The following is a 26,116-nucleotide window of genomic DNA, read 5'->3' as shown; positions in this document are numbered from 1 at the left end:
CTTGCCCTGTTCTTAGGTAAGGAGGCTAAGGCTCCTTAGCTTAGGCTGGATCTTACTCTGGAGAATTAGTGGTCTCCCAAAACAAAATGGACGAGTAAATCATTTTACACAAATTTAACTACCTGTCGTTACTCTCGCAAAGGACAAAACTAGAAAATTCTGGCCCCAAATTAAGTTAACGTATTCTGAGTATTTGCACAATAATAGAGATATTGTGATTAGCTTTCATAATGTTCTTGTGCCCATACCCAATGTGTGAAACACAGTTAAGATCAATAATTTTTGGAGGAAGATGACTTTTGATTTAGTATAATAAGTTTCAATAAGTACCCATACATTTTTATTTTTATTTTATTTATTTTTTCCCAGTTTTCCTTTTGGCATGACATTTCTAACTCTTTTTTTATAAGTTTTTATTTATTTATTTGACAGACAGAGATCACAAGTAGGCAAAGAGGCAAGAGGAGAGAGAGAGGAGGAAGCAGGCTCCCTGTTGAGCAGAGAGCCCAATGCGGGGCTCGATCCCAGGACCCTGGGATCATGACCTGAGCTGCAGTCAGAGGCTTTAACCCACTGAGCCACCCAGGTGCCCCACGATTTCTAACTCTAAAATAGGCTGTAAATCCCTTGAAAAGAGATTTTGATCTGAGAAGCTAAGTGGTGAAAAGTCATTTTGTCACAGGAGGAAGAAACCTTCTATCACAGCTTCTTGCTGGAATAAACTGGATGAGTCCCATTTATGAGGCATACCAGCTTGAGGCCCCCGATGTAACTACTCCTTTTTTTCCTTCTTCCCTGTTTTCACAAACTTCCGGTAACAAAACAGACAACACTGTGTGGTGACAAATACAGCAGCTGCCACACAGGCCAGCAGGAACCCAATCACATCCAAAGAGTGGTACTGAAACCAGGTGAGGTCATGGGAGGCTGGCCTGAGGTGTTTGGCTCCTTGGTGGCGCATGACAAACTCTATCCAGAAGACTGCTCGATCCAAGGGCTTTATAGGCTGATCATGGTGAATTCTTGATAATCTCATAGCATTCTCTTTGTATCTAAAGCAGAAACATAAAGATACCGACATTGAAAGGAAGCGCATTTGCCTAATCGCATAATTCCCATGAAAGGTTTTTGAAAAGTGCCATACAAATGCTTCAAAATATATGTCATACAGTTACAGAAGCAGTGTGTTTTTTTATTTGCATCCACACTGGAGATTTGGCATTTAAATTGGAATTTTCCCATCACCAGCTATTCTAAGAAGTGAAAATGGAAGTGCAGTGAGGATAGTTTGATCTTTTCTAACAGAGAAAATGCTATGGGCCCTTGTAACAGCTGTAAATTAGAGGGTGGGAATGCACTTACAGAATGACCTCATGAAGGAGCAAAGGGAATTGTGTCATGGTAAGTAAAATGCCACCTCACTGGTCCCTGTCTCTACTCGTCTACCCTCTACTCTTTATTTTCCATCATGTAGACAGTCCGATTTTGGGAACTGATGTCAGATCATGGCACATCCCTGCTCAAAATTTCCATCTGGCTTCTCATTACCTTTAGAATAAAATCCAGGTATGGATTTTGGACTATCGGATCTTACAGATGCAGTCCCCTGGCAACCTCTCCTTCTGTCACTTTGTCCCATGTACACTCTGTTGCAGGTATAAAGGCCTGCTAGGAGTTCACTGAAGTTGCCAAACATGTCCTCACTTAAGCACCTTTGCACTTTCTGTCCCCTCTGTCTCTCTGCTGGACACTTCTCCCTGCAACACTCCAAAGCTGCTTCTACATCTTGATAGATGACCCAGCTCTGTGTTCCATCTCAGGCTTTTCTGGGCCACACTATCAAAGCACCCTTAGACATTTGGGTTGTGTGTGTGTGCGTGTGTGTGTGTGTGTGCTCCTCTTTGAAACCTAGAATTTAAAACATATTTTCCATAATAACATTTAAATATATAACATAAGAAAATGCACATCGTCTTAACTGAATAGCTCATAAATTCAAAATTAGCTAGAATATAACTGTAAAGTGGATGTAATAATACACCTACTACTAAGATATTGATATAGAGTATCACACGCTACCCAGAAGGATCCCATCTTCCCTGACCCCTTTGGTCATCATAAATTAGGTTTTATTATTTATGTATCAGAATAATAATATAGTACTCATTTCCTTTGTCTCTTGTCTAACAGTTGTCGATTAATTCTATTACTGTATAGTATTCCATTGTTTGGCAATACCACAGAGTATTTCTTCATTTAACGATCAATGGACATTTGTGTTAACAATTTTTTAGTCGTTATTACTAATGCTGTCATAAAAGTCTTGTGTATTTCTTTAGATTTGCATGTTTATACAGTTGTGTTTGTATATAATGTGAAAGTGGAATTGCTGAGAAGAAGGTTATTTAGGGTTGTAACTTCTTTACTGACTGAATTATGCAGGAGTATATTGCTTAATTTCCAAAATTTAGAGATGTTTCCATTATCTTTCTTTTTGACAATTTCTACATGAATTCCAGTAAGGCTGGACAGTATACTGTTGATTTATATTTTCCAAACTTACTCTGGGTGTATAGCCCAGCATATGGTTAATTCCAATATCTATTCCATTCTTGAAATATATGTATTCTCTGTTGTGTTATATATTATATATGTATGTCGGATAGATTATATTTCAAATTGAGTCCTTGAAATCATTTAGGAATTTAGTCATTCCATTATCTTCTCCGCCCATCCATCCTTCTTTTCTTCCTTTTTTCTTTCTTTCTTTTTTTGTCTTCTTTTCCTATGTTATCGAGAAAGATGTTTGAAAACTCAGTATTATGACTGTAGAGTTGTGTATTTGTTTGTTCTTTTGTCTATGTCTGCTGCCTTTTGATATTTTCATAGTAGGTGTCACCAGGTACTAATTTGTGTTGTTTTGACAGATCAGTCTATGTATCATTATGAAATATGTATCTTTATTTTTGTTAGTGATTCTGGAGTACCATGTCTGATAGTCGCGTAGGCACAACATCTTTCTAAATCGTTACTGCTAAAATAGATCATTTTCTACCTTTGTACTTAAAATCCTCTTCTACATTTCTGTTTGAACATGTCTTTTAAACAGTATGTAGTTTTTCAAATGCATTCTGACAATCTTTGTCTTTAACTTATATAATCTGCTTAAATTTAATCTAAGTGCTGGCATATTTATACTTTTACCTATTTTCTTATTCTATTTTTTGTTCCATTTCTCCAACCTGCCATATATTTTTTTTCTTATCTATTTAAAGTACTTTATTAATTCATTGTTCTACCATTATCTTCTTGATAATACATTTTTTGGTATTTCTTTAGATGATACCCTCCTAATATAAAATTATTACTGATAGTAGTAAAAAATACTGAATTCGGGGTTACTGTGTTAGGCACTACAAATTCCCACACATTCTTTTCCTGTGCAATATAGAAAATTTCTTTGTCTTATTATCTTTAAAAAGTTTTCTCTTCAAAGGACACCATCAAGAAAGTGAAAAATCAAGTCAACCAGAATGGAAGAAAACATTATCAAATCATATATCTGTTAACGTGTTATATTCATAACACATAACAAATTCTTTAATAGGGTTAGACAAAAAATCAAATTTAAAAATTATCAAAGAATTGGAATAGACATTTCTCTAAAGAGGACACATGGATGGCAACTGGCATATGAAAAGATGCTTAATAACTTGGACTCTAAGGGAAATGCTAATCAAGAGCACAGGAGAGACCACTTCACACCCACTGGGATGTCTGTAATGAAACAGATGATAGAGGCACCTGGGTAGCTCAGTGGGTTAAGCCTCTGCCTTCAGCTCAGGTTGTGGTCTCGGGTCCTGGGATCGAGCCCCGCATCGGGCTCTCTGCTCAGCAGGGAACCTGCTTCCCCCTCTCTCTCTGCCTGCTTCTCTGCCTACTTGTGATCTCTGTCTGTCAAATAAATACATAAATCAATCTTAAAAAAAAAAACAGATGATAACATGTGTTGGTAATGATGTAGAGAACTTGGATCTCCCCTACTCAGCTGGTGGAAATGTAAAATGGTGTGTCTCGTTTGAATATCAATTTGGCAGTTCTTCACAGAGTTAACATATGACCAGCAATTCTACTCCTAGAATTTCCAAAAATTTCCTTTCATTTCCAAAAGAAGTGACAAATTTTGTTCACACAATACCATATGTAGTAATATTTATAATTCCTAAATGTGGAAATAACCAAAATGTTCATGAACTGATGAATGAATACATAGATTGTAATATACCCATAGCATAGAATATTATTCAGCAAGGCAAAAGTACCAAATAAGTGAAACTCGAAAACATGCCAAGTGAAAGAAGTCTGGTGCAAAAGGCCATAAAATACTACATATGTTTGATTTTTGTACTTTAACTATTATGGTACATAAATCACATATTATAAAATATATTAAAATAAAAATCAAAATTAATTCTTGGGCAAAATAGTTTTGGAATTTTGGGTGCTGAATTAAAAGTTATTTTACATAACTGTAAATTCTTCATTATTTCATTCTAGGAATTCTATCATATTTTTTAACATGTGTCCTTACAATTCCATATATAACTTTTGCATTTGCTCATATAGAAAATTGTTGCAGCCCATTAAATCAATGGGGTTAAAAAGCAACTTTGCAATAAATGTCTGGTTGAGAATAAAGGTAGGTTTAAGATCAGTTATACATATTAAAATTTCAAAATTAGCTTCTTAAATATAGGATGAAATGCATAGTCATCATTGATAGAAGAACCTATCTCTAAATACTATTAATGAAAAAAAATTATATTACTCACGAAGGGTTATTAATGACCATCCTCAATGCATTGAGCAAATCTGTACTAGACAGTGTGTGGAAATCCACACTGACAGCTGCTCCCTTGGCCTTCATGTGAGCAAGGTTATCATGTTGATCCGCAAACAAGGGAATGCCCACCATTGGAATCCCATGGTGGATTGCCTCATAGATGCCATTGGTTCCACCATGAGTTACAAAGGCTTTGGTTTTTGGATGACCTAGGATTGGATGAATCTCAGCACATTAGTAATTATAATTCTTAGGAAAAAAAGAGAGTTTAGCAACATAAGGCACATAGTACAATACATATGAAATAGCATTAAAATGTCTTTTACATCCCAGAGCAGGAAGAGCAAAATTCTGCTGGAGAAGTAAATGAAAATTGGTGTGGTAGTTGTAACTTGAAAAATGGTTACAAGATGGCTGAACAGACAGATTGAAAGGGAAAATTCTGGATAAAGAATAGCATGTGGGAAAAAAAAGAAAGAAAAGAAAAGAAAAAAGAAAAGGAGGTGGCATATATTAGAACATATTCTTTTAAACAGTAAAGTCACTGAGTTTAACATGTAGAGTGTCAAGGCAACAGGAAGTATGATAGTGGTGGTTCCAGTCAGGGGAAAGAAAGACTGCACTTTATCATGAAATATGTTAGGACTTCATGAAAAAGATTATGGTGTTTTCCTGGAGAAAGTGTAGAGTCACTGGGAATAATTTTTCATTAGCACTGAATAGCCATGCAGAATGAGAAAAGATGGAATAAAGTGGGAGAATTAGAAGCCAAAGTAATGATCCATTTAGTTATTAAAAATGTATTGGGAGAGGCAAGATGGTGGAAGAGTAAGGGACCTCATTTCATCTTGTCCCTGAATTTAGCCAGATAACTATCACACCATTCTGACCACCTATGAATTCAACTTGAGATGTAAGAAAAGAATTGCTGAAATTCTACAAATAGAAAAGTGGGCACTTTTTGCAAGGTGGGAGGTGCAGAAAAATGAATCTGAGGGTATATTCGGAAGATAAATGGTAGGGGGAGGGAGCATTCATAAGCTGGCTACCAGAAAGTGATTTAGCCCTGAAGGGCAAATTCAGACTCTTTAGAAGTCTGTTCCAGGGAGAGATGTCCCTGCCTGAAAGGTGTTCAGGTGGCAAAGTGGGGCAGAATCCTAGGTGGGACAGTGTGGTCTCAAGATCCTTGGGGTCACAGAAAGAACAGGGGTGCCTGGGCTGCAGAATTCCCAATCCATTAGAGCAGAGAAACCAGTTATGTTCAGTGAGACAGAGAGGGGGCTCTCAGCTCAATTTGCCATAAGCTGCAAACTGCACCATGATCGGGTGACCATTCTCTGTGTGGGGGACCTCCAAAGGGCGGAAATGTGGTGACCCTCCACCTTCCCCTAGGAGGATCAGCATGAGTGCACACCACACGGGTCTGCAGTTTGGCACACACAGAACTGAAACGTGCTTATCCCTGAAGATTTGCTGAAGAGAAGGGGCTGTGATCTTTGAGTTCCAGGGCTGGAGACCAGCATGCAGCCGTTTTTATTTTCATCCTCCAAAGAGGCACAGAGGGTCTTCAGTGAAAGACTGACCCCTTTGGTTTTGTATAGTGTGTGTTGCATTTGATTCGTGGTTGATATTTTTTATTTTGTTGTCTAATTCTTCTTTGGGTAAAATGCCTAGAAGGTGGAAATCACAACAAAAGAAAGAACCATAGGTGATACTCTCTGCCACAGATATAATCAAAATGGATATAATTAAAATGCCAGAGCTGGAATTCAGGATAATGATTATAAACTTACTAAGTGGGCTTTAAGAAAGCATAAAACATACTAGAAAATCTCTTAGTGCAGAAATAAAATCTAATCAGACAAATTAAAAATATTTTAACTGAGATGCTATCTGAAATGGATGCTCTTACAGCTAAGGTAAATGAGGCAGAAGAGAGAGTCAGTGACATAGAAGACAAGATGATGGAAAGGAAGGAAGGAAGCCAGAGAAAAGCAAGAAAAACAACTAATGGACTCAGAGCGTGGGGGATATTTGATAAATCAGTGATCCTATGAAGCAAAATAATATTAGAGTTTTTGGGGTCCCAGAGGAAAAGAAAGAGAGGTCCATGAGGCATATTTGAGCAAATTATAGCTGAGAATTTCCCTAATCTAGGGAAGGAAGCAGGCATTTGAATCCAGGAGGCACAGAGAACCCCCCTGAAAATCAACAAAAGTAGGTCAACACCTTGACACATAACAATGAAACTTGCAAATCTCAGAGACAAAAAGAAAATCCTGAAAGCAGCTTGGGACAAGAGGTCATAACCTAAAAAGGTAGAGACATTAGACTCACAGCAGACCTATCCACAGAGACCTGGCAAGCCAGAAATGGCTGGCATGATATATTTAGAGTGCTAAAGAAGACAAATACGAAGCCAAGAATACTTTATCCGACAAGGCTATCATTCAAAATAGGAGAGAGAAAAGACTTCCAGGAAAAACAGAAATTCAAAGAATTTCTGATCATTAAACCAGCTCTGGAAGTAATATTAAAGGAGATTCTTTAAGTGAAGAGAGAGTCCAAAAGTAACATAGACCAGAAAAGAACAGAGACAATCTATAGAATCAGTGACTTTACAGGAATACAATAGCACAAAACTCATATCTTTCAATAGTTACTCTGAATGAAATGGGCTAAATGGACTAACTGAAAGACACATGATATCAGATTACATAAAAAAGGCAAGAGGCATCAATATGCTTTCTGTAAGAGACATATTTTAGACTCCAAGACACCTCAGGATTGAAAGTGAGGGGTTGGAAAACAATTTTCATGCTAATGGGCATCAAAAGAAAGCTGGGTTGGCAATCCTCATGTCAGAAAAATCAGATTTTAAACCAAAGTCTGTAGGAAGGGATGAAGAGAGACATTATATCATAATTAAAGGGTCTTTCCAATAAGAAGATCTAACAATTATAAATATGTATGCTTCTAACTTGGGAGCAGTGATTTATATAAATATATTAATAAACAAATTAAAGTAACACATTGATAATATACAATAATAGGGAATTTCAATATCCCACTATTTATAATGGACATCTAAGTGAAGATCAACAAGGAAACAGCGCAATGGACGACACAGTGGATGAGATGGACTTCACGGATATATTCAGAACATTCCATCTAAAGCAACAGGATACACATTCTTCTCAAGTGCACATGGAACATTCTCCAGAATAGATCACATACTGGATCACAAATTGTTTTTCAACCCATAACAAAAGATTGGGATTATCCCCAGCATATATTCAGAGCATGATGCTTTGAAATTGAACTCAATTCCAAGAGGATGTTTGGAAGGAACTCAAACATTTGAAGGTAAAAGAGCATCCTCCTAAAGAATGAATGGTTCAAGCAGGAAATTAAAGATTTTAAAAGCTTCATGGAAACCAATGAAAATGAAAATACAATTCTTCAAAACCTTTAGGATGCAGCAGAGGCTGTCCTAAGAAGGAAGTACATAGCAATGCAAGCCTTTTTCAAAAAAATTAGAAAGGTCTCAAATACACAACCTAACTTTAAACTAAAGGAGCTGGAGTAAGAACAGCAAAAAAAAACTTACACCAAGCAGAAGAAAAAATAATGATTAGGGCACAAATCAATGTAATAGAATCCAAAAGTGTAGAGCAGATCACTGAAACTAGAAGCTTGTTCTTTCAAAGAGCTAATTACATCAATAAATCTCTAGCCATCTTATCAAAAAGAAAAGAGAAAGGACCCAAATTAATAAAATCATGAATGAAAGAGGAGAGATCATGCTCAACACTAAGGAAATACAAATAATTTTACTTAAATGTTATGAGCAACTATACGTCAACGAATTAGGCAATCTGGAAGAAATGGCTGCATTTCTGGAAATGTATAAAGTACTAAAACTGAAACAAGAAGAAATAAAAAATGTGAACACACTGATAACGAGGAAGAAATTTGAAGTAGTAAGAAAAAATCTCCCAACCAAATAGAGACGATAGCCGATGGCTTCCCACGGGAATTCTACCAAACACTTAAAGAAGAAATAATACCTATTCTTCTGAAGCTGTTTCAAAAAATAGAAATGGAAGGAAAACTTCTGAACTCATTTTATGAGGCCAGCATTACCTTGATCTCCAAACCAAAGGCCCCACCAAGAAGAATTACAGAGCAATAACCCCTGATGAACATGGATGCAAAATTTCTCACCAAGATAGTAGCCAGTAAGATCCAACAGTGCATTAAGAGGATTATTCACCACAACGAAGTGGGATTTATTCCTGGGCTGCAAGGGTGGTTCTGCACTCACAAACCAATCAATGTAATACATCACATTAATAAAAGAAAGGGCAAGAAACATATATGTCCTTTTCTATTGATGCAGAAAAACATTTGACAAAACATAGTATGTTCCTTGATTAAAACTCTCCACAGTGTAGGCATAGAGGGAAACTATCTCAATGTCATAAAAGCCATCTATGAAAAGCCCACAGTGAATATCATTCTCAATGGGGGGAACACAGAGCTTTTCCTCTAAGGTCAGGAATATTACAGGGATGCCCACTCTCACCATTTTTGTTCAACATAGAACTGGAAGTCCTAGCCTCAGCAGTCAGACAACAAAAAGAAATAAAATGCATTCAATATAGCAAAGAAGTCAGACTCTCACTCTTTGCTGATGACATGATACCTCATGTGGAAAACCCCAAACACTTTACTCCCAAATTGCTAGAACTGATACAGGAATTCAGCCACATGGCAGAAAATAAAATCAATGCACAGAGACCAGTTGCATTTCTATCAACTAACAATGAGACAGAAAAAAGAGAAATTGAGGAGTCTATCCTATTTAAATTGCACCCAAAACCATAAGATACATTAGAATAAACCTAACCAAAGAGGTAAAGAATCCTGCTTATCCCTGAAGATTTGCTGAAGAGAAGGGGCTGTGATCTTTCAGCTCCAGGGCTGGAGACTGGCATGCAGCCACTTTTATTTTCATCCTCCAAAGAGGTACAGAGGGTCTTCAGTGAACAAAAGCCACATAGAGCAATCAGAAAGCTTACACTGAGCCCAGCCTCTGGCAAGGTGTTGTGAGAATCTGCCCAGGCAAAGACACCTGAGAATCAGTGCAGTTGGCCCTTCTCCTAGAAGGCCAGCAGAAACAACAGGGAACACCCAGTTTTTGGAGCACGGAGGACTATAAAACTCCAGCACTGGGAGAAAATAGTATATAGAATTCAGTTTTTTCTCAAGAGTCATTTAACTTTCAGTTTAAAATCTCTTGTTCTTTTATTCTTTTTTTCCTTTTCAACTGGTTTATTTTATTTTTTTAAAACATATTGTTTATATGTGTGTGGGAGAGAGAATGAGCAGGGGGGAATCGCAGAGGGGAAGAGAGAGAGAAGTAGTTTCCATGCTGAGGAGGGAACCAGATGCAGGGCTCGCTCTCAAAACCTGGAGGAGACGAGCTGAGCCAAAGGCAATAGCTTAAGTGGCTGAGCCACCCAGGCACCACAACTGATTTCTAATTTTTCAGTTCTTTGCTTTTAAGTATTTTTTAACTTTCATTTTTAAATTTACATTTTATAGACTTATTCTTCATTTTTAGCTTCCTTTCACTGTTGCAATTTTATTTTTGTTTATATGAGTTTTGCTTTCTTTACAGTTTTGGGATTTAGTGTCTTGTAACAGACCAAAATACACCCAAAACCAAGTGGATCACCATGTTTTGTCCACCTGGGAGATTATAATCTGTCTCCCCACTCCCCCTTTTTTTTTTTTTTCGTTTTAGTTTCTGACCTGTTTGGATTTGTCTAGTGTGTTTCATTTGATTCGTGGTTGATATTTTTATCTTATTGTCTCATTCTTCTATTTTTCTCTGGGTAAAATGATTAGAAGTAGGAAATCACAACAAAAGAAAGAACCATAGGTCATACTCTCTGCCACAGATATAATCAAAATGGATATAAGTAAAATGCCAAAGCTGGAAATCAGGATAATGATTATAAAGTTACTAAGTGGTCTTGAAAAAAGCATAAAACACACTAGAGAATCTCTTCTTGAAGAAATAAAATCTAATCAGGCTTAAATTAAGAATACTTTAACTGAGATGTTATCTAAAATGGATGCTCTTACAGCTAAGGTAAATGAAGCAGAAGAGAGAGTCAGTGACATAGAAGACAAGATGATGGAAAGGAAGGAAGGAAGCCAGAGAAAAGCAAGAAAAACAACTAATGGAGCCAGAGGGTAAGGGGGGGATTTGATATATCAGTGATCCTATAAACAAAATAATATTAGAGTTTTTGGGGCCCCAGAGGAAGAGAGGTCCATGAGGCATATTTGAGCAAATCATGGCTGAGAATTTCCCTAATCTGGGGAAGGAAACAAGCATTCAAGTCCAGGAGACACAGACAACCCCCCTGGAAATCAATAAAAATAAGTCAACACCTTGACACATAACAATGCACCTTGCAAATCTCAGAGACAAAAAGAAAATCCTGAAAGCAGCTTGGGACAAGAGGTCCATAACCTACAAAGGTAGAGACATTAGACTTGCAGCAGACCTACCCAAGAGACTTGGCAAGCCAGAAAAGACTGGCATGATATATTTAGAGTGCTAAATAAGAAAAATAGGAAACCAAGAATACTTTATCCAGCAAGGCTCTCATTCAAAATAGGAGAGAGCAAAGGCTTCCAGGACAAACAGAAACTCAAAGAATTTCTGATCACTAAACCAGCTCTAAAAGTAATATTAAAGGAGATCCTTTAAGTGAAGAAAGTGTCCAAAAGTAACATAGACCAGAAAGGAACAGAGACAACCTACAGAATCAGTGACTTTACAGTTAGTACAATTGCACTAAACTCATATCTTTCAATAGTTACTCTGAATGTAAATGGGCTAAATGGACTAACTGAAAGACACAGGGTATCAGATTACATAAAAAAAGCAAGATGCATTGATATGCTGTCTGCAAGAGACACATTTTAGACTCAAAGACACCTCCAGATTGAAAGTGAGGGTGTGGAAAACCATTTTTCATGCTAATGGGCATCAAAAGAAAGCTGGGGTGGCAATACTCACATCAGAAAAATCAGATTTTAAACCAAAGTCTGTAGAAAGGGATGAGGAGAAACACTATATCATAATTAAAGGGTCTTTCCAACAAGAAGATCTAACAATTATAAATATGTATGCTTCTAACTTGGGAGCAGTGATTTATATAAATATATTAATAATCAAATTAAAGTAACACCTTGATAGTAACTGAATAATAGGGAATTTCAATATTCCACTCACTGTAATGGACATCTAAGTGAAGATCAACAAGGAAACAAGGGCTTTGGATGACACAGTGGATGAGATGGACTTCACAGATATATACAGAGCATTCCATCTAAAGCAACAGGATACACATTCTTCTCAAGTGCACATGGAACATTCTCCAGAATAAATCACATACGATGTCACAAATTGTTTTTCAACCCATATCAAATGATTGGGATTATCCCCAGCATATTTTCAGGGCATGATGCTTTGAAATTGAACTCAATTACAAGAGGATGTTTGGAAGGAACTCAAACATTTGAAGGTAAAAGAGCATTCTACTAAAGAATGAATGATTGACCAGGATATTAAAGAATTATAAAGTTGCATGGAAACCAATGAGAATGAAAACACAACCCTTCAAAACCTTTAGGATGCAGCAAAGTCGGTCCTAAGAGGGAAGTACATAGCAATGCAAGCCTTTTTCAAAAAAATAGAAAAGTCTCAAATACACAAGCTAACTTTAAAACTAAAGAAGCTAGAGGAAGAACAGCAAATAAAGCTTACACCAAGCAGAAGAAAAAAGAATAATGAGTAGGGCACAAATCAATGAACTAGAAACCAAAAGAGTAGAGCAGATCAATGAAACTAGAAGCTTGTTCTTTCAGGAGTTAATTACATCAATAAATCCCCAGCCACATTATTAAAAAGAAGGAGAAAGGACACAAATTAATAAAATCATGAATGAAAGAGGAGAGATCATGCTCAACACCAAGGAAATACAAATAATTTTAAGTACATATTATGAGCAACTATATGCCAACAAATTAGGCAATCTGGAAGAAATGGCTGCGTTTCTGGAAACGTATAACCTACTAAAACTGAAACAAGAAGAAATAGAAAATGTGAACACACTGATAACCAGGAAGGAAACTGAAGTAAGTGAGAAGAAATCTCCCAACCAACAAGAGACGAGAGCCGATGGCTTCCCATGGAAATTCTACAAAACATTTAAAGAAGAATAATACCTATTCTTCTGAAGCTGTTTCAAAAAATATAAATGGAAGGAAAACTTCTGAACTCATTTTATGAGGCCAGGATTACCTTGATCTCCAAACCAAAGTCCCCACCAAAAAGGAGAATTAGAGAGCAATACTCCTGATGAACATGGATGCAAAATTTCTCACCAAGATAGTAGCCAATAAAATCCAACAGTGCATTAAAAGGATTATTCACCACAATGATATGAGATTTATTCCTGGGCTTGAAGAGTGCAAAACTCCTGGGTTTTGCACTCACAAACCAATCAATGTAATACATCACATTAATAAAAGAAAGGGCAAGGACCATATATGTCCTTCTCTATTGATGCAGAAAAACATTTGACAAAACACAGTATGTTTCTTGATTGAAACTCTCCACAGTGTTGGCAGAGAGGAAACCTATCTCAATATCATAAAAGCCATCTATGAAAAGCCCAGCGAATATCATTCTCAATGGGGGGAACACAGAGCTTTTCCTCTAAGGTCAGGAATATGACAGGGATGCCCACTCCCATCATTTTTGTTCAACATAGTACTGGAAGTCATAGTCTCAGCAGTCAGACAACAAAAGGAAATAAAATGCATTCAAATTGGCAAAGAAGAAGTCAGACTCTCACTCTTTGCTGACGACATGATACCTTATGTGGAAGACCCCAAACACTCTACCCCCAAATTGCTAGAACTGATACAGGAATTCAGCCACATGGTAGGAAATAAAATCAATGCACAGAGATAAGTTGCATTTCTATACACTAACAATGAGAGAGAAGAAAGAGAAATTGAGGAGTCTATCCTATTTAAAATTGCACCCAAAACCATAAGATACATTGGAATAAACCTAACCAAAGAGGTAAAGGATCTGTACTCTAAAAATTACAGAAGACTTGTGAAGGAATTTGAGGAGGACACTAAGAAATGAAAAAATATTCCATGCTTATGGATTGGAAGAATAAATATCGTTAAAAAGTCTATGGTACCCAGAACAATCTACACATTCAGTGCAATCCCAATCAAAATACCATCAAAATTTTTCAAAGAGCTGGTACAGATAATCCTAAAATTTGTATGGTTCCAGAAAAGACCCCAAATTTTTAAAAAGAAATGTTGAGAGAGGAATGTTGAAAGGAATGTAGAAAACAGGAATATTGAAAAAGAAAACCAAAGTTGGTGGCATCACAATTCTGGACATCAAGCTCTATTTACAAAACTGTAATCATCAAGACAGTGTGGTATTGGCACAAAAACAGATACTTTGATCAATGGAAAAGAAGAAGATCAATGGAAAAGAACCCAAAAATGAACCATCAACTTTATGGCCCATTAATCTTTCACAAAGCAGGAAAGAATATCCAATGAAGAAAGGACAGTCTCTTCAATCAATTGTGTTAGGAAAATTGGACAGCCACATGTAGAAGAATGAAATTGGGCTATTTCCTATACCATGCACAAAGATAAATTCAAAATGGTTGAAAGACCTAACTGTGACACAGGAATCCACCCAATTCTAGAGAACACAGGTAGCAACCTCTTCAACCTCAGCCACAGCACCTTCTTGCTAGACATGTCTCCAAAGGCAAGGGAAACAAAGCAAAAATGAACTGTTGGGACTTCATCAAGATAAAAGGTTTCTGCACAGCAGAGGAAACAGTCAATAAAATTAAAAGGCAACCTACAGAATGGGAGAAGATATTTGCAAATGACATATTAGATAAAGGGTTGATATCCAAGGTCTATAAAGAACTTACCAACATCAACTCCCAAAAAAACAAATAATCCACTCAAGAAATGGGCAGAAGACATGAACAGACATTTCTGCAAAGAAGACATAAAAATGGCCAACAAGCACATTAAAAAAAGCTTAACATCCCTTGGCATCAGGGAAATACAAATCAAAACCACAGTGAGATACCACCTTACACCAATCAGAATGGCTAAAATTAACAAGACAGGAGACAGCAAATGTTGGTGAGGATGTGGAGAAAGGGGAACCCTCTTACGCTGGTGGGAATGCAAGCTGGTGCAGTCACTCTGGAAAATATTATGGAGGTTCCTCAAGATGTTAAAAACAAAGCTACCTTATGACCCAGCAATTGCATTTCTAGGTATTTACCTCAAAGATACAAATGTATTGACCTGAAGGAGCACTGCTATAAACCCCAGTGTTTATAGCAGCAATGTCCACAATAGCCAACCTGTAGAAAGAGCTTAGATATCCACGGACAGATGAATGGATAAAGATAATATGGTATATTTATGCAATGGAATATTAGCCATCAGAAAGGTTGAATACTTACCATTTACATTGACAGGGATGGAACTGGAGGGTATTATGATGAATGAAATAAATCAATCAGAGAAAGACAATAATTTTATCCTTTCACCCATATGTGGAATATAAGAAAGAGCACAGAGGAATATAGGGGAAGGAGGGAAAACAGAATGGAAAGAAATCATACAGGGAGACAAACCTAAGTTTGCTATAGTTTGCCCCTATAGGGAGCAAACCAAGGGTTGCTGGATGGGAGGTGGATGAGGGATAGTGTAATTGGGTGATGGACATTAGGGAGGGCACTTAATGGGTGAGCACTGGGTGTTACATGCAATTGATAAATTACTGAACAGTACAACTGAAACTAATGATGCACTCTATGTTGGCTATTTGCATTTAAATTAAAAATTAGAAAATTACCCTTGAGAAGTAATCATACATGAAATAAAGTACTTTGATTCTAGTCATAAGGAACGTGACTGTGTATAATAACATCCCGTATCGATCATTTTCCCTCCTAGCAAGGCAAAATAAATGTAAAGAAGCTAAGTTTTGTTTTTGAATTTTTCAATAATGAATGTTCAATCAATTTGCTTCTTGGGAACTCTTATCATTTTTTTTAGCATTACTTTTAATTCAAGGTTTTCCAGATTCTTACCAAGAAGGTCATTCTGGGGGATCCACTCATACAGCCGAGTATTTGGCCCTAACTTGTCTGGTTTCTTGCCAGCAAATCTCCATAGAACCTGTTAAAGAAAATCCCTTATTTCATAAGTAGAAACTTTGAAGTTATAGCATATTAGAATTTTTTTAATAGATTTTATTTATTTATTTGACAGAGAGAGCTCACAAGTAGACAGAGAGGCAGGCAGGTGGGGGGGAAGCAGGCTCCCTGCTGAGCAGAGAGCCCGATGTGGTGCTTTATCACAGGGCGCTGGGATCATGACCTAAGCCTAAAGCAGAGACTTTAACCCACTGAGCCACCCAGTTGCCGCAGCATATTAAAATTTTAAAGAAATTAAGAGATAATCTAGTTAGACCGCTTTCACTGACTGAAAAATAACAGGACAAATATATTAAAAATGAGACTACCAAAATGCTGGTATAATAAAATACCCACATTTTTTACTTACTTTTATATTCAATCAAGTATGAATGTAATCATGATGTTTCACACATAGAGATTAGACAAATGAGATTAATAGTGACAAACATATTTAAGAACTTTTTAGACAGTTATTATAATTCTAGTGTGAACAAATTGGAAATTACTAAGTCCTACACATTTGTTTTGTTTTATCTATTATAACTGCTATCATCTTCCAATGTAATATTACCTATTTATTTCTTTTAAAGTGTTGCAGGAGGGAGTTCATGTATATCTACTTGTTCCATATGTTATTTTATTAGAGTTTTACATGTTTTGATATACAAAAGAGCTAAGTATGCAATCTGTTGTTTGTGAGAAATAAATATTTCTGCTTTCCAGTAATTTATTAATATAAATAACTTCTCTTAGTACCTATAATTTCTTTTACATTACTAATTATTAGGCACTACCTCCAAGAAAAAGGTAAATTTTTACATGAATCCAGATTATTATTACTATTTCTTGGTTCGGAAATTCTTTAAATGTTACAAAGAAGAGCCTGTTGGCGGTGCACCTGGGTGGCTCAGTGGGTTAAAGCCTCTGCCTTTGGCTTGGGTCATGATCCCAGAGTCCTAGGATGGAGCCCTGCATCTGGCTTTCTGTTCAGCATGGAGCCTGCTTCCCCCTCTCTCTCTGCCTGCCTCTCTGCCTACTTGTGATCTCTCTCTCTGTCAAATAAATAAATAAAATCTTCAAAAAAAAAAAAAAAGAGCCTATTGGAACTTCAGAAATAAAAGTGCAGCTGTTGAAAAACATCCAAAGCTGTGATGATGCTACATTTTATTTAATCGATTGTTAACACTTCAATGATGCACTACAAAACATTGATAGCATGGATTAATATGAGTTCTATACCCAAGCAATTTCCATTCCCAGTACCAAAATAGATTGATTTCAGAATTCCCCAGCAATCTGCATAATCTGGATGATGGTTTACATTGGTTAACATATGCAAATGTTCAAGTAACTTTAGATATTAAGTAAACTTTAGCATAAAGAGAAACTATATCAGTAAACCAAAAAGTAGTTCACAAATACCCAAATACTCCAGGTGTTTTCTGATATCAGAAAATAATTTACTACTATATTTTACATAGAAAGAGGCATCTGAAACTTTCCCTTCCTAGGCTTGTTTCTGGTTGACTCCTTAATATATTTCCATTTCCTTCCTCAATCAGGTGAAGTTACTATTCTGGCAAGTTAAAGTCCTTTTGGAACTACTATTACTAAGCACAGGGTCACCTAGAGGGGTGGACTCATCTCCTCCCTTTTCATTTATTTTACTCTTTTATTCTTAACTGGGTCCACTCCACCAGTCGTGTTAGTTTTTCTTTTTCCCTGAATCACTTAGGCTGGACAATTGCCAAAACATAGCTTGGTTGCCCTGGGCATCCTTTCTCTGAAGAGCATACTGAGTTGGTTTTCCTCAAAAAGCTAGTGGAAGGAAAAGAAACCTGGATTATCCAGCAAGCATAAACTGCATGAAGCTTTTCAGACTTTTATCAGTTCCTGCTTAACATAACTGTTGAAATTTAACTCCTTTCAGAGAACATCTATGTGTTATTCATTGCCCTTGGAAATCCTGTAAGGAGAAGAAGTGAATGACAGGACAGAAGTTGGTGATTTCTGTATCTGCCCACGATACATTATAATAGCAAATGTTACACTGTATCTCCTAAATATATTCCTCCTAAATATATTTCTTTCTGATCTCAATGTTAATGCCAAAGTTATTGTCAAAACACCTTCTGTACTATTTTACCATTTGCCATGTGTATTTTACTCATATCTGAGATAAATTAGAGCTATCATCATGGTTTCCATGTCATGAAGGAAAGGGTAAACAAACTCTTTACACAGTTTAACAGACTCATTAAGTAGTTGTATAGCATTAAGTTACTTTATCTAACCTTTTGTGGAATCTGTGCAAGGGCTGACGCAATCACATTGGCTTTTTCCTCTGGCACATTAGTGACCATAGACCCTAGTGTAAACACCACAATACCATTTTCTCCAGAGCTCTGGACAAACTCTTCCATTTCCTGTGAAGAAAAAATTTGTTCCATTACAAAAGGAGAACACCATAGCAAACACTATTAAACAAATTTCTACAGGGGTGCCTAGGTGGCTCAGTCACTTAAATATCTGACTCTTAATTTTACCTCAGGTCATTATCTTAGGGTTGGGCGATTGAGCCCTGAGGCTGTCTCTACACTCAGTGGAGAATTTGCAAGGTCTTCTCTCTCTCTCTCTCTCTCTCGACTCCCCTCCCCTATCTCCCAACTCTCTCTCAAATAAATAAATCTCAAAAAAAAAAAAAAAATCTTCAAGCAGCTAAGGAGAGATACCAAATAGTATCAGGAGATTTAGAATAATGCCTGTTTTTATCTTTAAATTGTGGTGAAATACACAAAAAAATTACCATTTTAACTATTCCCGGGCATGCAGTCAATAATGTGTATATTTACACTGCCCGGTAATCAATCACCAGAACTTTCTCATCTTGCTGAACTGAAATTCTGTTCCCATTATATAACATTTCCCCATTCTCTCCTTCACCATCTTTAGCAACCATCATTATACTTTGTATTTCTATGAATCTGACTAATCTGCATACCTCACGTGTCAGTGGAATCATACCTTATCTGCTTTTTGTAATTGCCGCCTTTCACTTTCTGTAATATCCTGAAGCTTTTCCACTTTAGAGTATGTGTTAGGCATTTCTTCTGTTTTATGACTAATATTCCATTATTTGTAAATACATTATATTTATGGATTTATCTGTCCATGGACACTTGTTTTAGACTGAATAGAACTTTTACCAGTTTTACCTCAGGATTTAGACTTTGAGAAAGTTACCATACACACTTAAACATTTTGCAATCAAAATTGGTATTAGGTTAACCCTCAAATAAGATCTTAGTTTCATCTTATTACTAATAAAAAGGTAGACAACAAGATGTTGAAGAGACCATAAAATCATTTAGTAAGGGATGCTTGTTTTTCTTATGTCTTAAAGGTACAATAGCAACTTAAAACATATTACCTTATTGCTTTTTTTCATAAAGTATCATCTTATATACTAACAGAATTATTTTGCAATTTTATGCTATGAATATTTTTCATGTATAAGTGGTAGAAATAATTTGGTCCTTATTAAATATGCAGAATTTGTGGTCCTTATTTTATACAAAATGTAGTTTTTTCTATGCTCATTATGTTGAGAACCATGTTTCCCCAATGATCTTTTTTAAGATTTTATTTATTTGTTTGTCAGAAGGACAGAGCACAATCAGGCAGAGTGGCAGGCAGAGGCAGAGGGAGGAGCAGGCTCCCCCCTGAGCAAGGAGCCTTTGGGCTCTATCCCAGGACCCTGGGATCCTGAACTGAGCAGCTTAACTGACTTAACTTACTGACTTAACTTAGTAAGTTGCTTAACTGACTGAGCCACCCAGGCGTCCCTCCCCCAATGATCTTTACTGAGATTTTATCCAGCCTTCATGTGTGGCAGAAAACATGTGTCCTCATAGGCTAAGCAAACCCATAAATGCTCTAAGATGTCAAGCCTTGGAACTCAAATGAGGAATTATGTAAATGTTGGAGTGACAGCAAGTGAACATTGGATTTGACTGCAAATATTGTTGGGACACACAAACATTGTTGAGGAATGGTATTTCTAAGTAGAATACTGGTTAAATGCCTCAGAGCAAATAAAAGAGACAGGAATCAGTTACCTTAGGCAGGGGTTTGGCAGGTTTACAGTGGAGTCCTCCAACAAACTCAAAATTAGGTAGGAGAGGGCGAGGAAATTCAAAATCCCAGTAGGTTCGAATGAGCCATATTTGAGCCTTCCCCCTTAACTCAGATAAAGTAGTGGGTCTTCCTGAAGGGAAAAAACAAAGAAACAAACAAAAAAACAACAACAACAAAAAAAACCCACATCACATTAGTAAGAGAAAGGAGAAAAACCATATGATCATTTCCATATATGCAGAAAAAGCATTTGACAAGGATACACATCTATTCATGATAAAAACTCTCAACAAAGTTGATTTAGAGGGAACACACCTCGACAAAATAAAGGCCTTTTATGGAAAACCCGCAGTGAACATCATATTCAATGAGGAGCAACTGAGAGCTTTCCCCCCAAAGTCAGGAACAAGACAAGAATGTCCACTCTTATGACTTTTTTCAACATAGTACTATATGTTCTGGCTATTGCAATCAGACAACAAAAAGAAAGAAAATCCATTCAAATTGGTAAGGAAGAAGAAAAACTTGCACTATTTACAGATGGCATGATATTATAGAAAACCCTAAAGAAAGAGTTAGTATCCAAAATATATAAGGAACTTATACAACTCAATACCCCAAAACCAAATAATCCAATTTAAAAAAAGGATAGAATACATGAACACACATTTCTCCAAAAAAGCATACACTTGGCCAAGAGACACATGAAAAGATGCTCAACACCGTTCATCATCAGGGAAATGCAAATCAAAACTCCAATGAGATATCACCTCACATCTTTCAGAAAGGCTAAAATCAAAGCCACAAGAAACAAGTGTAGAGGTTTCTCTAAGTTAAAAATGGAAGTACCTTATGATTCAGGAATTGCACTACTAGGTATTTACCCAAAGCATACAAAAATACTTATTCAAAGGGATACATAAACATTGGGGTCAATGTATATGGCAGCATTATCTACAATAACCAAATTATGGAAACAACTTAAGTGTTCATCAGCTGATGAATGACTAAAGAAGAAGTGGTATATTTATGTAATGAATATTATTCAGCCATAAAAAAAGGAATGAGAGCTTGGGGCACCCAGCTGGCTCAGTTGGTTTAGCATCCAACTCTTGGTTTTGGCTCACGTCTTGATCTAGTGGTCGTGGGATGGAGCCCCAAGTGGGGCTCTGTGCCCAGTGTGGAGTATACTTCAGATTCTATTTCTCTCTTTATCCCTCTCTCTCTCTCAAATAAAGAAATAAAATATTTTTTTAAAAAAATGAAGTCTCACAATTTGCAATGACATGGATGTAGCTAGAGACTATTATGCTAAGTAAAATAAGTCAATTAGAGAAAGACAAATATCATATGATTTTACTTATATGTAGAATTTAAGAATCCAAACAAAAAAGCAAAAGACAAAAAGAGAGAGAGAGGCCACCAAAGAAACAGACTCTTCACTATAAAGAACAAACTGTATTACTAGAGACATTGTGGGTAAGTGGATGGGTTCAATAGGTGATGACGGATTAAGGAGGACACTTCGGATGGGCACAGAGTGATGTGCAGAATTGTTGAATAACTATATTGTACACCTGAAACTAATATAACACTCAGTTAACTATACCAGAATTAAAATGAAAATTAAAACTTGATGTCAGGATATAAAATCAATGCACAGAAATCAGTTGCATTTTTATATACCAACAACAAGACAGAAGAAAGAGAAATTAAGGAGTCGATCCCATTTATAATTGCACCCAAAACCATAAGATACCTAGGAATAAACTTAACCAAAGACGCAAAGAATCTATACTCAGAAAACTATAAAGCACTCATGAAAGAAATTGAGAAAGACATAATGAAATGGAAAAACTTCCCATGCTCATGGATTGTAAGAACAAATATTGTGAAAATGTCTATGATACCTAAAGTAATCTGCACATTTAATGCAATCCCTATCAAAATACCATCAATTTTTCCCCAAAGAAATGGAACAAATAATCCTAAAAACTTTATGAAACCAAAAAAGTCTTCAAATAGCCAGAGAAATGTTGAAAAAGAAAGCCAAAGTTGGTGGCATAACAATTCCAGACTTCAAGCTCTATTTCAAAGCTGTCATCATCAAGACAGTATGGTACTGGCACAAAAACAGACACATAGATCAACGGAATAAAATAGAGAGCCCAGAAATAGACCCTCACCTCTATGGTCAACGAATCTTTAACAAAGCAAGAAAGAATGTCCAATGGAAAAAAGACAGTCTCTTCAACAAATGGTGTTGGGAAAATTGGACAGCCACATGCAGAAGAATGAAAATGGGTCATTTCCTTACACCACACACAAAAATAGACTCCAAATGGATGAAAGACCTCAATGTGAGAAAGGAATCCATCAAAATCCTTGAGAAGAACACAGGCAGCAACCTCTTTGACCTCAGCTGCAGCAACTTCTTCCTAGAAACATCACCAGAGGCAAGGGAAACAAGGGGGAAAATGAACTATTGGGAATTTATCAAGATAAAAAGCTTTTGCAGAGAGTTGAATGGATAAAGAAGATGTGGTGTATATATATATATATGCAATGGAATACTATCCAGCCATCAAAAGAATCAAAATCTTGCCATTTGCAATGACAGTATGGAACTGGAGGGTAGTATACTAAGCAAAATAAGTCAATCAGAGAAAGACAATAATCATGTGACCTCTCTGATATGAGGAATTTGAGAGAAAAGGTGGGGGTTTGGGGGGGTAGTGATGGAAAAAATGAAACAAGATTGAATCAGGAGGGAGAAAAACCATAACAGACTCTTAATCTCATGAAACAAACCAAGGGATGCTGGTGGGTGGAGAGGTAGGGATAGGATGGCTGGGTTATGGATATTGGGGAGGGTATATGCTATGTTGAGTGCTGTGAAGTGTGTAAGACTGACAAGTCAGACCTGTAACCCTCTGGCAAATAATACATTATACGTTAATAAAAAATATTAAAACTTGGTAGAAAAATAAAAGTAAATAAATAAATAAGTAAAAAAACCCTACAACAAGCAACAGGTAGAGGAAATGAGAGTAATGCATTGTGAATATACTAGGGTATTTTCTGAAAGGAATTTGGAATAATTTGTTGAAAAATGTTTAAAAGTATTTGTTGTTTGATAATAGAACACATATATGATACAAACATGTACAATGATGCAAATATATATTTACATACTTATATATGTTGTTCATATGTATATATGAAAGACAATGTGTCTCATTTTTAACATCACAGTAGTACATTCACAATCACAAACAATTATTAAACCTAAGTCACTATCAAATTAAACATACATTTATTTCCTTTGAAATTCTGCAAAAGTAACAGATGCAAATGTAAACAATTATTTGAGCTCCTCAATCAATTAAACAATGGAATCACCTTCCTTAGAGTACGCAGTCTCATTTCTATAATTTAGCAAGTTATTACCTAGATCCTAGATTTTCCAAGAAAACTGAAGTTTTGAAACTATGACTTGACTCCTTGTACTTATCATTGCCCTTAGTTCACATTAGGAGCATAATAATATCTGTGTATTAAATAATATTTGCAAATAACAGCTGGAATATTTTCATCAACTATGGAAATAGATATGTGCACTATTAATTTTGACTCATTTTTTCTTTAATGGAGTAACATAGTTTTCAAAAAATGTGAACTATTAATGTGTATGTGCACCCTTCAACAGGATTTTAGGCCTTTAAAGCATGATTTATAAGCCCTGGTGAAAGAATTTGTGATCATTAGAAACTTCTTATTATAGGTTCCTGAGTCTGGGATAGAGCCAATATTTCTTCCAGCTATGAAGGAATCTTTCAGGTAATATGACAAAACATTTTTATTTTTAAATTAAAAAAGGGAAACAAGTGGAAATAATATCCTCAATACTCTATAGACAGTTGTACGAGAAAAATGTGACTCCTCAATTAACATCTCTGCTTTCATCAAGATAGTGAAATTTTCTAATGTCTTTTTTTTTAAAAGATTTTATCTATTTGACAGAGAGAGAGAGAGCAGAAGCAGGGGAAGAGGCAGGCAGAGCAAGAGGGAGGAACAGGCTCCCTCCTGAGAGAGAGCCCAATTCAGGGCTCAATCCAAGGACCCTGGGATCATGACCTGAGCTGAAGGCAGACGCTTAAACAACTGAGCCATCCAGGAACCCCTCTAATGTCTTTTTTTAAAAAAATGGGAAAAGTAAAATGGATATGTAGGAAATAGGCACAGCAGAGAGGATATTTAAGGCAGTGAAACTACTCTGATATAATAGTGGTGTATACATATCATCATAAATTTGCTAAAACTTATAGAATATACACCACCAAAAGTGAACTCCACTATAAATTATACACTTTGGATGGATAATAATGTGTCAATGTAGGTTCAACAGTTGTAACAAATGTACCAGTCTGGTGGGGGATGCTGATAATGGGGAACCTTATGCACGTGTGGGGGCAATGGTTATCTGGGAAATCTTGACTCCATATGCTGTCATTAAAATTATTCTAAAAAGTAAAGCATATCAAAAGTAATATTTTCAACTTGTATTTAATAAATAACAAAGGAAGTTTAAAACACTTTATCCAGAAAAAAGTAAAAAAAAAAAAATTAAAGTATTACAAACACACAATGAATAGATATGTAATTGCTTCAAGAAATCCTTAGTGCTTTAATTTGTGGTTATTGAATTCCTGGAGTGTAATGTACTCAGTAATGGATGATACAGTTGGAACTGGTCTTGTCATATAAGTCTTTACATAATATTTGTGAGATTGGAAGATCATTTTATATTATCCTTTCATCATTTCATTTACAAAGACAAATTCCTCTGACATAATACAAACTCACCTTCGTAGGCATTAGGAATTAAGATTTCGTGCTACCAATTAGAAACATGACTTACCTAGTACTTCACTGTAAAACTGATCCCAACTCTTCTCATTAAATGTTTGGAACCAAAAGTCAAAATAAAGCACATATATCATATTTTTTACTCTCTCCATGAATGTCATTTGATCACTTAATTCTGAGAAAATAATAGGCACATAGGATGGAGGGAAAGGAAGTCTTCCACTTTGTTTTTCGGCTGCATAGCCAGGAGAGAAGCGAAGACTGTACACTAAAGGTATTTTAAGTAGCTCAGCCAGCAGCTCACCACAGGGTCCAACGGTGTCTGCAAGAATGACATCAAACCTTGATTCTTGTAGTTTTGTCATGAGCTTCCTGTTCAAAACTACATCCTCACAGAGCTTTTGAATACAGTCAGAAAATTTCCAAAACATTTCTTGCATTTGTGAAAAATATGTCCAAAATGTGTCTCTTGGCAAGTTATATATCCACATATCGAGCATTTTGCTGAAAAAATCCTTCAAATCATCTTTAAGTATGGATGCAGGGAAAATCTCATATTTGATAGCAGATGATTTGCTCGGATCAACAAGAATTGAAGCTGAAGATGTCAGAACAGTCACTTCGTGACCTCTCTGGACAAGTTCATCGAGGATTGTCTTCATATTGATCCAGTGGCTATATTCTGTGGGCCACACCAGCACCTTTCCACAACTCCCAGAGCTGAAGTAACAACTCAGCTGTAGCAGCAGAAGAATGGAAATCCACTTTGTAGACATCCTGGTGGAATGCAATGTTTCTTTGCAAATTCCTGTTTCCCTGTCCCATTGCTTGAATTTATAGTCAAGGAGAAATCACTTAGTAAGTTAAAGTATAACTCTTACATTTCAAAGTAAACAGATTATGT

The 26,116-nt window shown here is 36.2% G+C and overlaps 1 protein-coding gene across 2 annotated transcripts; it reads right to left on the bottom strand.

Moving 5' to 3' along the window:
- Positions 1-610: 610 nt before the first annotated feature.
- Positions 611-26,017, bottom strand: LOC116860468 (UDP-glucuronosyltransferase 2B31-like). Of its 2 annotated transcripts, XM_032846554.1 has the most exons (6): positions 25,265-26,017; positions 20,325-20,473; positions 18,501-18,632; positions 16,099-16,186; positions 4,833-5,052; positions 611-1,052 (listed from the first exon to the last, which is right to left on the bottom strand). In XM_032846554.1, exons 1-6 carry the CDS (start codon positions 25,986-25,988, stop codon positions 773-775), a joined length of 1,593 nt encoding a protein of 530 aa, XP_032702445.1. In that variant the 5' UTR covers positions 25,989-26,017; the 3' UTR covers positions 611-772. The 2 variants fall into 2 exon arrangements, with proteins under 2 accessions (XP_032702445.1, XP_032702513.1); XM_032846622.1 differs by lacking the exon at positions 4,833-5,052 and having other exon boundaries at positions 955-1,052.
- Positions 26,018-26,116: the final 99 nt, after the last annotated feature.

This window comes from Lontra canadensis, unplaced genomic scaffold (assembly GCF_010015895.1).
Source record: "Lontra canadensis isolate GAN:19392208 unplaced genomic scaffold, GSC_riverotter_1.0 scaffold1, whole genome shotgun sequence".
NCBI classification, from domain to species: domain Eukaryota; kingdom Metazoa; phylum Chordata; class Mammalia; order Carnivora; family Mustelidae; genus Lontra; species Lontra canadensis.
Note: the sequence above shows the minus strand (reverse complement) of the source record. Positions and strands in the feature narration are given on the sequence as shown.

Coding starts and splice junctions, on each gene's coding strand:
- LOC116860468 (XM_032846554.1), bottom strand. CDS start 25,988: ATGTCTACAAAGTGGATTTCCATTCTTCTGCTGCTACAGCTGAGTTGT. Junction 20,474..25,264: donor GTTTTACAGTGAAGTACTAG/GTAAGTCATGTT, acceptor TTTTCCCTTCAG/GAAGACCCACTACTTTATCT. Junction 16,187..18,500: donor TTGCACAGATTCCACAAAAG/GTTAGATAAAGT, acceptor TTTCTTTAACAG/GTTCTATGGAGATTTGCTGG.